The 15,198-nt window shown below is 52.2% G+C and overlaps 1 protein-coding gene across 5 annotated transcripts in view; it reads right to left on the reverse strand.

Annotated features, from left to right (window-relative positions):
• KATNAL1 (katanin catalytic subunit A1 like 1) overlaps positions 1-15,198 on the reverse strand; it is a 45,109-nt gene that overhangs the window by 8,484 nt on the left and 21,427 nt on the right. For all 5 annotated transcript variants that reach the window (XM_007668491.3, XM_007668493.3, XM_007668494.3 and 2 more), the window contains exons 5-9: positions 7,999-8,126; positions 6,198-6,303; positions 4,396-4,554; positions 2,870-2,996; positions 604-738 (exon numbers count right to left, since the gene is read on the reverse strand). In XM_007668491.3, the coding sequence (XP_007666681.1) occupies positions 604-738; positions 2,870-2,996; positions 4,396-4,554; positions 6,198-6,303; positions 7,999-8,126 (655 nt within the window). The remainder of the gene's footprint in view (positions 1-603; positions 739-2,869; positions 2,997-4,395; positions 4,555-6,197; positions 6,304-7,998; positions 8,127-15,198) is intronic.

The following is a 15,198-nucleotide window of genomic DNA, read 5'->3' on the forward strand; positions in this document are numbered from 1 at the left end:
AACCGCCCCCCTTCCCCGACCCGGGTCCCTAGGAAGAGCAGGCCACGGGGCTCGCGGGGACGGGGGGCCGACCCGGCCGGGCGGCCGGTAATCCTGGGCTCTACGGGGTCGTCCCGCTGACGGATTCAGGGGAATTGCTTCCTCGCCTGTGGCTTGGGCCAGCGCTGAGACGGGGGCTGCGGGGGTGGAGGTGGGGATGAGTGGGGGGCCTGGGAGAGTGCCCTGATATCTGGGTCCAGTGTGTGGTTGAAATGGACAGGAAAGATTTCAACAGCATCAGCAACGGCAGTTTTCATTAAGTTCCTGTGGGACGGAGAGCACCGCGCTTCCCTCTTGGCAACGGCCAACAAAAATCAAAGACACGATCCCGACCTTTGAGGGGCTGGCCGAGGTTCACTCGGCCAAGGACAGGGAAAGCGACAAGTGGGCACCCTGCTTTCCCTGCTCAGTGGGTCGATGGTATTTACTGAGTGCCTGCTGCGGGCAGAGCACCGTACCAATCGCTTGGCGGAGCGCGATATAACAGAGTTGGCAGGCACGTTCCCTGCCCACGACGAGCTCGTGGTCTCCTTTCACACGCCCCCCCGCGGGGAAGAACGATACCTGTTGGCAGAGGAATATAAATCCTCTTCTCCAATCTTCTCCGTAGGGCCTCGTCGATGTCCCAGGGGAAGTTGGTGGCGGCTAGCACCATGACCATTTTGGAAGGGTCGTCGTTTTCTAGGGCCCCGCCGACTCCTGCCGCAGTGAGAGGGAAAACAGGAAAAAGAGACCGTCCGTCAGCTGGCTAGCCACCCACGGAGCGAACGGCATCTTGGCCCCATCCTCTAGCCCTCAGGCCGTAAACTCCGGAGTCCCTTCCGCCACCCTAGCTCACGGCTTTCCAACGGCCCTTCTCCACATTTACAGATCTGTCCGTTTCCGGACTTTACTTTTTCACTTATGTACTCACTTATTCATCTGGCCGGACTCATGTCATTACCCTCTTGGTTCTTTCTTCTTCCTCTTGTTCCCGCCCTTTGTAAAGGGTCAGGGTCAGCCTTCCTGAGGCCAGGGACGCCGTCCTTCATTTCTCTTGTACTCTCCCGAGCGCTCTGCACACAGCAGGGGCTCGGCAAATCCGACTGACTGACTGAAGAAGGGACGTATTACTGGCGGAGGGTTCCCTGACTAATCACCACCCGCTGCTGGCAACCGGCGGAAGGATATCTGCCAAAGCCAGGAAGTTGAGGTGGGGAACCGAGCTCCCTCGAGTATCGTCCGGGCCTCGGCCGCTCACCGCGGGGGGATCAGAGAAAACGTAACCAAAATCTCCCGCTTCAGAACAAGCAGGAGATGTGGTGTCCGGCACTGAGATCAGCATTTCCGACCAACGGCCCCTTAGCAATTTGCTGTGAATAGTTAGCTTACGTCAAAATACTGACACTCTGTGCAATCTCCTTATTCATCCACTGACGTTATTCATCTATTTACCTTTCCATAATTCTACTATTATCAGTTCTAACTTGGTTCTTCCTTTGGCTCTCACTAGTGGCAGATGATTTTTACCTGCCCATCACCTCCATAAGACGGAAAGCTCCTCGAAGGCAAAAACCACGCTATCTGTTATTTATTTGTTCGTTAATAACAAACTGTAAGCTCGCTGTGGGCGTCTTTTATATTGTTATATCGTACTCTCCCAGGCGCTTAGTACGGTGCTCTGCAGACAGTAAGCGCTCAATAAATACGATTAACTACGTCTTTAACTTCTATTGCACTTTGCCAAATGCTTAGTACGGTGCCACGCACACAACAGGAGCTCAAAAAATACTACTGATTGATCGACTGAGAACCTAAAAGTAAAAGATGCTTATACTCTGATAGGGAAGACAGTACACATAAACTGATGAGGATGTCATTTTTAAATTGTATTCTAGAAATAACAAATACAAGGGAATAAATAACTCCACCGTGAATGAATACATAATAAGCGAAAGGGTTCTGCCGTACTTCCGGAGGGCTAATTATCAGGCATTGCACTCGGTAGGTGTTCAGTGACTAATAATGATAATGATAATTACGGTATCTGTTAAGCGCTTGCTCTGTGCCAGGCACCGTCCCAAGCTCCGTGACCACGTCTACAACCGGTCGTTTCATTCATTCATTCATTCATTAGTATTTATTGAGCGCTTACTATGTGCAGAGCACTGTACTAAGCGCTTGGAATGGACAAACCGGTAACAGATAGAGACGGTCCCTGCCCTTCGACGGGCCTACAGTCCCCGTGACCGTGTGGTAAGGTCCTCTCCGTACAAGGGTCTAGTATTTAGCAAGTGCTTACTCTGTGCCGAGCACCGTACCGAGGGCTGGGGAGATACAAGAGAAACGACTCGGACCCGGCTTCCTCCGGAAAATTCGAACGCCCTCGAACTCCACAGGTTTCCTCCACGCTTAGTAACTCCAGGGCTTCGAGGCCGATCGGAGTCAATCGTATTTACCAGTCGGTCGAATTTATCGAGCGCTTACTGTGTGCAGAGCACTGTACGAAGTGCTTGGGAGAATAAAACAGTAAACGGACACATTCCCTGCCCACAGCGAGCTTACAGCCTAGAGGGGGAGACAGATTTTAATATAAATAAATAAATGACAGATCATGGACATAAGGATTGGGGGGCTGGGAGGGGATGAGTAAAGGGAGCGAGTCAGGGTGACGCAGAGGGGAGTGGGAGAAGAGGAAAGAAAGGCTTAGTCAGGGAAGACCTCTTGGAGGAGACGTGCCTTCAGTAAGTCCCGGAAGGAGGGGAGAGGAGTCACCGTCCGTCGGATACGAGGACGCGGAGACGGGAGGCGCGCACGGCCCCGGCAGAGAGGGGACTAACGTTCTGCTTACCGTCCATCTGAACGAGCAGCTCCGACTTGACCCGGCGGCTGGCCTCGTGCTCGTCGGAGGTGCCCCGACGGCCGCAGATGGAATCGATCTCGTCGATGAAGATGGTTGTGGGTGCGTAAAACCGGGCCTGGGGGGAGACGATTTTCGAAAGCGATCGCTCTCGAGGGTATCACCCACATTCACTCAGACGAAAACGTGCATCGTTTGAAGGGAGTTGGGAAATGACATATTTTCCCCTTCGATCCCGGGGAGGGCGGGGGTAGAAATTTCCCACTGCCCCGCTGCCCTAAAACCGTGTCAGTTCTCAGTACCGGGAGGTCACAGTGCCTGAGATCAGAGGTCAGCCTTCCACCCTTTGAAAACCGCAAAGGGGAATTTCCTTGAAAAGTGCGGTTTTCGATCTCTTTTGAACTTTCTACAAACCTCCTTCTCTTCCTCTCGCGTTTTACCTTATTTGATTTCACCGCTCTGAAACAATACGGGCAGAATTCACTGGGGTCACCAGTTCCCCATTAGGCCCAGGATATCCCATTTCTGTTTTCTTTTTTTTTTTCTTTTTTTAAATGGTACCTGTTAAGCGCTTACTACTGGGCCAGACACTGTACTCGGCGCTGGGGTACATACAAGATAATCAGGTCGGACACAGTTCCTGTCCCACACGGGGCTCGCGCTCTTAATGTCCGCTTTACAGATGAGGTAACGGAGGCCCAGAGAAGTGAAGTGACTTGCCCAAGGTCACACAGCAGACAAGTGGCCGGCCCGGGATCGGAAGCCGGGTCCTTCTGACTCCCGGGCCCTTGCTCTATCCATTGGGCTACGCTGCTTCTCACCCAATTCCCGAAGACATTATCGGCAGCTCAGTTCCCCACTGGACAGTGGGATCCCAGCAGCCTGGTCAAGCCTCGCCTCGCCGCCTCCCAGCGCGAGTCCTGGATGAGTCTTGGTCCGGAGGACCTGGCTCCCACAGTGGTGGCCAGCCAGCCACCTGGCCACCCATGCCACCTGGTTCGAGGGGACAAGGAGCGTGGGAGACCCGGAGCAGGCCATCACACCCACTGCAAACCCCCCCCCGTGCACACATCCTGCCGGCAGTGGGACACGACCCAGTTAGAGGGGGTGCGGAAGAGCGGGGGGCGCCTTTGGGCAGGATCCGGGGCGTCCGCCCGGGCCCGCCTCGGGGTTTAGCGCTCCTTCGAAGGGCAGGAGGCAAAGGGCCCACACTCACAAACACGGACGAGGACGTGCAGGATCACCTCGTCCGATACGCACACGGACGTACACACACGTTTTCTTTCCCTCCCTCCCTCTCCTTCTCTCCCTCCCGCTCTCGAAGGGCACATCTGGAAGGAGAAGCAAACACTCCCTGCCAGGCCCACGAACCTGTACTACCCGCCGAACTCACTCGCCAGAGAGCAGTCGGTCGAGCGTACGTACCGAGCGCCGGTCGCGTGAGGGGCGCCGTCCTAAGCGCTTGGGAGAGGACGCCGTAACAGAGAACGTCCAACTTCCAACGGGGCATCACTCACCATTTCAAACAACAAGCGGACCAGCTTCTCCGACTCGCCTCGGTATTTAGACGTCAGCGTGGAGGAGGAAACGTTGAAGAAGGTCGTGCCGCATTCGGTGGCTACGGCTTTCGCCAGCATAGTCTTGCCGGTGCCCGGCGGGCCGACCATCAGCACGCCCTAAAACCCCGCAAGCAGCGTCACGTAAACGGATGGGCCGGGAAGACCTCAGGACGACGGGAACGGTTACATTTCGGAGCAACTTTCGTCTAACGATGCCAAAGATTCAGTCTTCACAGTTAATCGGGGTTCGGGGAGCAAGGACTGAACTGGGGGCGTTGTTTTACCGAGAAAGGAATCGAGGCCCGGATACGTCCCGGATCCCAGAGTAATGCCGCAAGGAACCTCGGAGAGCTGTGAAACGTCTCCAAGAATGGGCCTGCCGACTGCTTGATGTGTGACCTTGGGCTAGTCATTTAACTTCTCTGTGCCTCAGTTTCCTCAAGTGTAAAACGGGGACTAAACACCTGCTTTCCCTCCTCCTCCGACGGTGAACCTCATGCGGGTCCGGGACCGTGTCCAACCCGATTCACTCGCATCTTGGGCTTAGAACACTGCTTAGAATAGGGTTCGACACATAGTAAGCGCTTAACAAATACCATAAAATAAAATCACAACGCTCAGGGGGCGGACCCCGAACTGACCAGCTGTCCCGCAAAGAAAGGCAGGCAAACTCCACCAGAGGAAAAGAATAGGTCATTTTACTTTCTGTGACTTCCAAAATCCCGCATTTTTCCTATATCCTGCCTTTCGTATTTTTCAGTGATATTTTCAGAGAGGGTGGTCGACTAAAACAGGTCACAGCCGGACAAGGGTTTCCTATTTATGGCCACTCTGCCGCATTCTGCTGGCTGCAAAGAGTATCCTATTCCCTTTTTTCTTTCTTCCCAGTTCACCGGCATCCAAGAGTGCTACGGAAATGGGATAGCTCCTCGAAGATCACTGCCAGGATCTGGCCAATTGGAGGAAAAGAAGTTAACACCCTACGAATGGCAGAGACGGGGGCTTAGGGAAGGGGCCGAGAATCTGGGGAAGAACGTTATTCTGGCGGCATGAGCCCGCCTAGGACAGCACTTGGATCTGCGCCCTTTATCCACCCCTCCCTCAGCCCCACGGCACTTGGGTACCTATTCACAATTTATTTATTTAATGCCTGTCTCACCTTCGAGACTGTAAACTCGTGTTCAGGGAACGTGTCTACCAACTCTGTTCTATTATACGCTCCCAAGGACTTCAAACAGCGCTCTGCACCCAGTAAGCGCTCAACACATACAACTGATTGACTGAGCCCGCGATGCGATACCGGCCGGAACGGTGGCGCACATCCATCTGGTAACCGTTCAGCAGCCCGCTTTCCAGAAAACGGGTTCATCGAGATCACAATCCCTGCATTATTGCTATTATTATTGTTATTATTATTTGTTTAGTGCTCACTGTTCTAGGCAGTGGGTTACAGATACAACACACGTAATAATAATAAAAATGACGGTGCGTGTTATGCCCTTACTATACGTCCAGCACTGTTCTAAGCGCTGGGGTAGATCTAAGTTGATCAGGTCGGACACAGTTCGTGTTCCACATGGGACTCACACTAAAGACAGGAGGGGGAACAGGCATCGACTCCCCGTTTTACAGTTGAGGAAACCGAGGCCCAGAGTTTAGTGACTCGCCCAGGAGAAATGAGCGTGCATCGGAACTACGGAAGATACTAGCAGACATCTGCCTAACCGGACCGACGTCTCAGGATAAGAATACAGGCTCACCTTCCACGGCCTTCTAATTCCTTTGAAAAAGTCAGGCATCCACATCGGAAGGACAACAGCTTCTCTCAGCAACTTCTTGGCTTCTTCCAAATCCGCTATGTCGTCCCTTTTCAAGCACAACACAGTATTAGAAAGGCTGCCTAGGATAAAACCATTTGTTGGGAAAACAATCCCAAGCCTACCTGTTCCATAAAGGTTTGGATGTCTATCTTCCATCAAGAAAAAACGGGATTTGCAGCAAGCGGATCTTTTTTTCAAAGCTTGGACAGAGAGAGAGCTGGCAGCAGCGTGACGTAGGGAAAAAAACCCACGGGCCTGGTAGTAGGAAAGATCTGGGTTCTGATTCTGGCTGCTCCACTTATCTGCTGTGTGACCTGGGGCAAGTCACGTGATTTCTCGGGGCCTCAGTTACCTTATCTTTAAAAGGGAGTTTAAGATGATGGGCCCCACGTGAGACAGTGACTATATCCAAATCGATCAGCAAGTATCCAGTGCTTAGAACACCGCCTGGCACATAGTTAGTGCTTAATAAATACCATTAAGAAAATAAAGTGAGGGGGTGCGGGGGGGGGGGGGGGACTAGATGCCATCTTTCGGTTTGGGTTAGGGAGTGTGTCCTTAGAAAAAAAAGCTTCTGATAATAATAATAATGTTGGTATTTAAGCGCTTACTGTGTGCAGAACACTGTTCTAAGCGGTGGGGGAGATACAGAATGATCAGGTCGTCCCACGTGGGGCTCACAGTCTTCACCCCCATTTTACAGATGAGGGCACTGAGGCCCAGAGAAGTGAAGCGACTTGCCCACAGTCACACAGCCGACGAGTGGCGGAGCCAGGATTCGAACCCATGACCTCTGACTCCCAAGCTCGGGCTCTTTCCACTGAGCCACGCTGCTTCTCGAAGCCTTGGTCCAGAAGCCTGGCAGATGGAAATTGCTGGGAGTAGGGGGGGGGAAGGAGAAAGGGCTTCTCAGGTCCTTATCAACCCTATATCTCATGCTTTGGGGTCAGAGGTCATGGGTTCGAACGCCGGCTCGGCCACTTGTCAGCTGTGTGACTTTGGGGAAGTCACTTCACTTCTCGGTGCCTCAGTGACCTCATCTGTAAAATGGGGATGAAGACCGTGAGCCCCACGTGGGACAGCCCGATTCCCCCGTGTCTCCCCCAGCGCTTAGAACGGTGCTCGGCACACAGTGAGCGCTTAACAGATACCAACATTATTATTATTATTAATATAAAATTGCATCTTCTCTGCTAGTCCTTATATTTTAGGAACAACAAAACTTTCACATACTCTTTCCCTTTTTTGATTCCAAGTACCTGGGATGGAAAGTTCCTGGAAGGCAGAGACGTAATATTTGCTTCTATCGCATTCTCTCCACCCCCAGTAGAATACTTCAGCCATCACGGGGGCTCCATAAATACTACCGATTGATACCTTTACTTAGGCCACCCCTTAACAATCCACCTACTGCCTTCCACGGAGGAGCGGCGAAACGATTTGGAAGCGAAAGCCGTCAAGAGCCCGTCAATTAAGACATCGGCATCCAAATATCATTTAGGGAACTGTATCACGATAGTAGTTACAAAGACGGCGAAGTATTTGTTTTGGAACAAACTGCAGATGGTATTAATTAAGAGTGGCCTGAATCTGGAAACTTCATGTCTAGTAACACCGTTTACCCTAACTGGAGAGTCAAAACAAGTCATCTCCAGCTCCAAAGATGGAGAACCTCCAAAATGTTCTCGTAGCTTGCTTTCCTTCCCCGGAAAGGAAGAAAGAGACCGAGATCGTTACCTACCAGTGAATGCTGGGGTTTCTGGATACTATGTCCCTTTCCAGCGCTTCGACCAGGTCTTTATCGTATCCGGCGCCATCAAACCTTTGAACTTCTCCGTCCCCGGCACCATCCTGCATATTCTTCCTTCCCTGTGGAGACACACGAGAGGAACGGCCCAGATCACCAATGGCTCGTTTGCTTGTTTTTCCACAAATCCCAGGAGAAACAGGCATCACAAACTTCTAACCTGCTCAGGGGACTGATGTTGAATGAATCCGGAGAGTTCCAAAAAAAAAAAAATCGCTTGGTGAAGGTCGGAGGATGACCTGTCTGTTGACTTTAGGTAGGGAGGCCCTGTGAATGCTTTGCACGCAGCGAAGCGCTCAGTAAACACCGAACTCTTTATTGTGCTGAATTCTCCTAAGTGCTTAGTACAGTGCTCTGCACACAGTAAGCACTCCATAATAATATTAATTAGGATGATGATGTCGGTATTTGTTAAGCGCTTACCAGGCGCCGAGCACCGTTCTAAGCGCTGGGGGAGATACAGGGCGATCAGGTTGTCCCACGCGGGGCTCACACACTTTTAATGCCCATTTTACAGACGAGGGAACTGAGGCCCAGAGAAGGGAAGTGACTCGCCCACAGTCACACGGCTGACAGGTGGCAGAGCCGGGAGTCGGACTCATGACCTCTGACTCCGAAGCCCGGGCTCTTTCCACTGAGCCACGCTGCTTCTCATTACGGTAAGTGTTAAGCGCCTACTATGCGCCGGTCACTATACTAAGTGCAGACAGAAGCAAATCGGGTCGGACAGAGTCCCTGTCCCATATGGGGCTCACAGTCTCAATCCCTATTTTACAGATGAGATAACTGAGGCACAGAGGAGGAAAGCCATTTCCCTGAGGAGCAGACGAGCAGCGGAGCCGGGATTAGAATCCACGACCTTCCGACTCCCAGGTCCGTGCTCTATCCGCGACGCCATGCTGCTTCTCCGATGAACACCACTGACCGGTGGATTGAGGCCCAGTGCGTCCACATCTTCCTGACCTGCCCGCAGCTGCTCCTTCGCTAGAGGCAGGACGCTCCCACGGCCGAGAGCAGAGAGCCGGGCCCGGGCTCACCGCAACGGCGGGGAGAATACCGGCTCCGACCCCCGAGGATCCACTTCCAGGTTCGGGAGCCGGCTTCACTTGGAACTGAAGGAATCTTGAGGCGCAGAGGACGAGGTGGGAGAGACATGAAAGGTTCTCCGTGTCCGGCCGGAGGTGGGCTCTGAGTCACCCCACCAGCCTCCACGTGTGCCTTTGTCAAAATCGATCGTATTTATTGAGCGCTTGCTGTGCGCAGAGCCCTGCACTAAGCACCCGAGAGAGTACTATGCAATAGATTTGGTACACAAGTTCCCCGCCCACAAGGAGCTTACAGTCGAAACCGACCAGACTGCTCCTCGTGGACGGATACTCGTTCGAGAGACGTCCCTCTGGACTGTAAGCTCGTTGCGGGCCAGGAGCACGTCGAACATCTCTGTCATACCGTGCTCTCCCAAGCCTTGGTACAGTGCTCTGCACACAGTGAGCACTCGGTAATACCACTGATTGACTGACCAGAAGTCCCATGAGTCCATTAAGAGAAAAGCAAACATCTCCTCCAAAACTCGTCAGGGACTAGTTATTGTGAAATGGATTTCAACACCATGATTTTGATCACTTCACCATTACCGGCACGAGACTCCGCGCGAGCTATTCAAGGACTGCGTTTCGTTCGCCCAGGCTGTAAAATATGCCACCGCGTAGCTTTGATGTTCACCGTTCAATTAACATCTTTAACCAAAAGAGAGCACACTATGATGATAATAACAATGGTATTTGTTAAGCGCTAACTATGTGCCAAGTACCGTTCTAAGTACCGGGATAGATACAAGATTTTCAGGGGGTCCCGTGGGGGGCTCACAGTCCTAATCCCCAGTTTACAGATGAGGTAACTGAGTCACGGAGAAGTGACTTGCCCAAAGTCACACAGCTGACAAGGGGCAGAGCCGGGATTAGAACTCACGACCTCTGACTCCCGGCCCTATGAGAATCCTACATGATAAGATCTAAAATGAAACCTGAGTTTTTGAAATTTAAATTCCATTTTTACCCTCGCCCCCAAAACATAAAACCTGAACTTTATGCTTCCACATTATATGTTTTGACCCCCAAATCCACGCCCTATGTGCAGGCTCTAAGAAAGAATGACAGCAAAATAAAAACGCAGGTGTTCTGAGATATGAGATACTTATACTTGGGTTGGTTCAACCAGAAAATTGTACTCTTGCCTTAAAAAAAAAAAATCCAGGGATTCATTGTGTGTGGCTGCGTTAGAGCAAACCCGTTATCTCCCGGAAAACGGAAGAGAACGCCTAAGTAAATCTCAAGGACGAGAAGCTGGAAAAAGACGACACGGGCCTTCTGCTGAACAGTCCTTGACGACGTTTTCTAGTGGACCGAACGCTCCAGTCAGAGAGCCATTTAGCCAAGGAAATGATTCATTCTCTCCCCTTCGCCCCTGAAGATGACGCCGTCGACCTGTACGTGACAGGTGGCTGGAAGGCCGAGGGACTCGCGGTCCTCACCGAACGACGACGAAGTTAAAGCTCGTCCCCCGTTGGGCTAGGTGGGGGCTTTTTGCGGGCCCTGGCCCCGTTTTCGTCTTTGGCTCTGTCTCACGAGCCTCCTTTTGAGGTTTCTGCTCAAGAAGGCCCTCTCCCTTCTAGCACGCCGTTGGGCAAGCCGGGCTGTCTGGTGCAGGTGTTTCCCAGTTTTCAGTTGAGAGACCACAGTGCCCGAAGCTGCAACTTTACTGCCTCCTTAAAGCACTGCCTTCGTCCCCCTGGCATTTGGTTACCCCATTTCGGCTCACCAGACAACACCCGTTTGGGGACCACCCATCTCCCCCCTCCCACCTCCAGGACCCAGCCCAGGCCTCCATTCTCCTCATCTGCCCTCCCAGCCCGGGGCTGCTTCACCGCTGGGAGATTTACTTCGTTGACTTACTTCGTTTCAGGACTTGGCCGTTTGTGATCCCGTGTCGCCGGTGACGCCGATGCTGACGGACCCACCTGAGGGGCCGACTGCGGCATCTGCCCGCCACACGGGGGTTGGGTGGCCGTCGGCCCCGCAGACCGTCCATTTGGGCCGGGCCCAGGCGACCCGTTGCCAACCCGAAGGATGGGCTGGCCGTCCTTGACTACGGGCGCTGCTGGGCGTTGGGTTGGCTAAGAGACAGAACTCCATAACGCCATGACACCATCCAGCCCCAGGTTGCCCCCGACGATCTTGGGCGGAGCGTGGGCTTCCCGGTTGTAGGGTGGAGCATCACCCACTTAGACGGGTTGCCGGTCCACAGCGCTGGGCTGACCCTGAAAAGCAGCTCAAGATCAGCCACAGGGGTGTTCTCAAGAGAGCGCTGACAGGGCGCTTTCAGCAACTTCAGAAGGACCGCCTCCGAGACTTCCGAGGAATCCGGCGGCCTGCCGTACGGGTCCGAAGTGCTTCCCGGAGGATTCGGTGTCCGGCCCCTTGTTCCATCCCTCAGCGAGGCTACAGAGGACAAGCTGAACAGGTCTGGGCCTAACACCTAGCCCCGCTTCACCTCACGGGAGGTGAGGAGCGGATCGGACGAGCCACCCCCCCAGCTCCGTGACACGATCCGTGATCCACGTGTCATCGTGCAGCCGCCTCGGAATCTGGACCACATTTCCTCGGGTAGCCAAATGTACCCTATGGCTGCCAGGGCCCTAATCTACTGATGGGGTCAAATATTTTGAGTCAGTCTAGGAAAACCCTGTAAAGGGGCTGGGTTCTGCCTCCTGAACTTATCTTCTCCTTCGCGCTGCAATCTGAAGTCACTTTGCGATTCCTGGAGAATGAAATCGACACTTTTCTCTGGGAGTCAAACCAGAAGAGCTCCTAGGGTCTTGTCAGAAATGGAAAGCACCGAGGTGCCACAAGAGTCGTTTTCAGCTGTCCCTTTTCCTTCTGGAAGATGATGACGATGACGGTGCCCTCCCTGACATCCTCCTCAGTGCCCCATATGTTGTGGAAAAGGTCGGGTATGCATTCAAACGTCCGCTAGCCCTCCGTGTGAGTAGATCTCGGTGGGTCTACCATGAGGCCCACGTGCTTTCTGGGGGTGAGTCGGACAGCAGCGGTGACTTGGAATGAGTGCTATGTCTTCATGGGTTGAGAAGCTTTCTTTGCTCGTCGGGGCTCAGCTCCGAGAGGAGTAGGAAACCGCCTGACCAAAGCACATCCAAGTCAAAATGACCACAGATTCGAACCGACATTCTAAGGGACGTTTAGGGTTTTGGGGAGGGTGGGGGGGGGGTCACCACGGCAGTCACCGCCGGGCCACCGATCGGTGGGCACAGCGGGAGTGCTTACAACGTGCCCCCCACTGGGCCCAAGGGAGAGGTCCTGAGCTCACGGCCGCCTCCCCTTTCCACCGCCAATCAATCGATCGATCAATGGTATTTATTGACCACCATCATTACCAACACTTGTCTTCCACTGACCTTTCTCTGCCCCAGGAAGGGCACCAGGAGAATACAGAAGGCGTGCCCGAGAGGTATAAGGAGTGAGACAGGAGGAAAAGAAAAGAACAAGGACCCAGGTTCTAATCCCAGCTCTGTCACTTGTCTGCTGCATGACCTTGGGCGAGTCACTTCACTTCTCTGGGTCTCGGTTACCTCATCTATAAAATGGGGACTAAGACTGGGAGCCCCATATGGGACAGGGACTGTATCCAACCTGATTACCTTGTATCTACCCCAGTGCTTAGAAGAGTGCCTGGCACACAGTAAGTACTTAACGAATATTTTAAAAAAAGAGAGAAAGGCTCAAAAGAGAAACAAAGGAAAAGGACAGTAAACAGGGCATCAGGAGAGTGACAACAAGAATGGGAGAAGGAATGAAATTCAGGACAGAGACTGCCTGGTGACCAAGAGAACAGAAGAGGAGAAGCAGCATGGCCTCGTGGAGAAAGCACGGGCCTGGGAGTCAGGGGATCTGGGTTCTAATCCCGGCTCTGCCGTTTGTAGGCTGTGAGTCACTTCACTGCTCTCAACTGTAAAATGCGGATACCTGTTCTCCCTCCTACTTAGACTGGAAGCCCCACGCAGGACAGGGACTGTGTCCTACCTAATTAACTTGTATCTACTCCGGCGCATAGAACAGTGTTTGACACGTAGTGAGCGCTTAGCAAATACCATTAAAAATAAAAATGAGGAGAGTGGGGTGCTGAGAGGGGCCAAGGATTACAGAAACAAGGAACAACGGAAGGGAATCGAATGGCGGATGAAAAGAAGGAAGGAGGAGACAAGCACGTCAGAGAAAGTACAGGGATGGAAAGTGATGAACAGTAAATCAGTGGATGAAGAGGGGAAAAACAACAACAGATCAACATCAGAGTTAAGTGACAAAGAGGAAGAGGAGGAAAAATGGAGGAGGAGGCAAGAATGCTGACAGGGAGAGAATGACTGAAAGAGAGGAGGAGAAAGAGTGAAGAGAAAAAAATGAGAGTGGAGAGAAAAGATGAGAAAGAGTGGGTAGGGGGAAAAGAGGAAGAGGAATGAGTCCATCCAATCTTGACAAAGACAGGGTATTCTACCGAGAACCAAAATTTCTGAGGTGATTTTCCATCAAGCATGAGAATGAAGACCTTGTTAGCCTGGGCGTGAAGGTTGTAACCCTGGCCTCTGGGTTTTCAGGGTGGAGGGGGACGCAGGATTTTGAGGGATCCCCCATCAATCACCAACAGCTCCCCTCGAGCCAGGTTTACTCATTTCTCTGCCTTCACAATCTCTAACTTCCTCCCAAGAAGTTAAGCTCAGAGAGGCTACAAAGGGAGTCTTGAAGCTCAGCTACTTCAGGCAGCTCACTACGTGGCCATACCGCAGCAGACTTTACTAAGAACTTTATTGATATATCTGCAACAGTTTCAACTGTGAAGCTGAAAATGAAATTCTACTCATTTTTCTGTCCAATAATGTCTAAGAGGAAATGACACAAAGCAGTAATCAATCGTTTACATCAGAACCACAAAACCACAGGGCATTATATGTGTTTCAAAGTTAGAAATGCATTTTATTTACAATGCCTGGGTGAGCAAAAGGGTGAAGGCACCAGTTCTATTCTTTTACTTCGGGCATGATTTCTACGGTTTAAATGGTTCTTGAGAAAGGAGATAAAATTCACTCTTTCTCTTTCTAGAGCTGAAATGACTTGCCTGCTTATTCATAAATTCCAGGCTCACAAATTACAGAGCCCAGTTCCTCCCCAAAACGAGTGCTTTACAATCCCCGGTATTCCAGGACGCATTCCCGATATTCCGGGACGCATTCAGTTTAGCCAGAATCCCCGGCCACATTTCCCCTAAAAAAGCCCAAGCGAGACTCCGCTTCGATACAGCCAAGGATGTTCCAAATTACCCAATAGCCCCGGCGAACTAATTTATAACTCATTCACGCTCTCTTCGTTGGCTTTGTTTGCATTCAAAAGATAACCTTAAATACATACCACCGGTGCATTAAACCGGTGCCTCACCGTAATTCCTGCGCCTTCGTCAAGTGGCAGAAATGTAAATAATTCTGGGCTCCTTTGGAAACTCCACTGAAAAGCTCTTACTGTTCCCCTTCAGTCAATAAAAGACTAAGTAGCAAGCAACAACGAGGACTGTTGTTGTTGAACACCTTCTTGTATTTCTGGTACAGAATCGTTGAAATGAGAGCTGGAAAGACTTATTAGGCAATTTTGTTCAGCTCTCTGCTCTCCTCTTTCCTTCCTCCCCCCGACCCCCGCCACCCGGGCAACCTGGTTTTCGATGCAATTTCCCCGACTCCGCCGTAAGGGCCCCGCAAAGAGCCGTTGACAAGTCCGTGCCTTCTCGGGCAGATTTCCCAGGGAAGCGGACCTGGAGCCGATGAACCCCAAACAAGTGCAGTTCCCTTTCTAGTTCGGGGAGGGATGGGGGAGGTATTAGAGTTAAGGAATGGCCTCTGGGGGGGGGGGCGGACGGAGGGAACGACGACCCTCCCTCCACCCCCCGTCACTCCGACTACGGGAAAAATCTCAGATTTCTCTGCATTAGTCCCAGCCGGCGAGTTGGCTGAACTCAATGCTCCTCCTGCTTTGTAAAAATCTCTCCCCCAAAATTACTTTTCAGGTTCGGCTCCTTGTA

The sequence above is a fragment of the Ornithorhynchus anatinus genome, chromosome 20, assembly GCF_004115215.2.
Source record: "Ornithorhynchus anatinus isolate Pmale09 chromosome 20, mOrnAna1.pri.v4, whole genome shotgun sequence".
NCBI lineage: Eukaryota > Metazoa > Chordata > Mammalia > Monotremata > Ornithorhynchidae > Ornithorhynchus > Ornithorhynchus anatinus.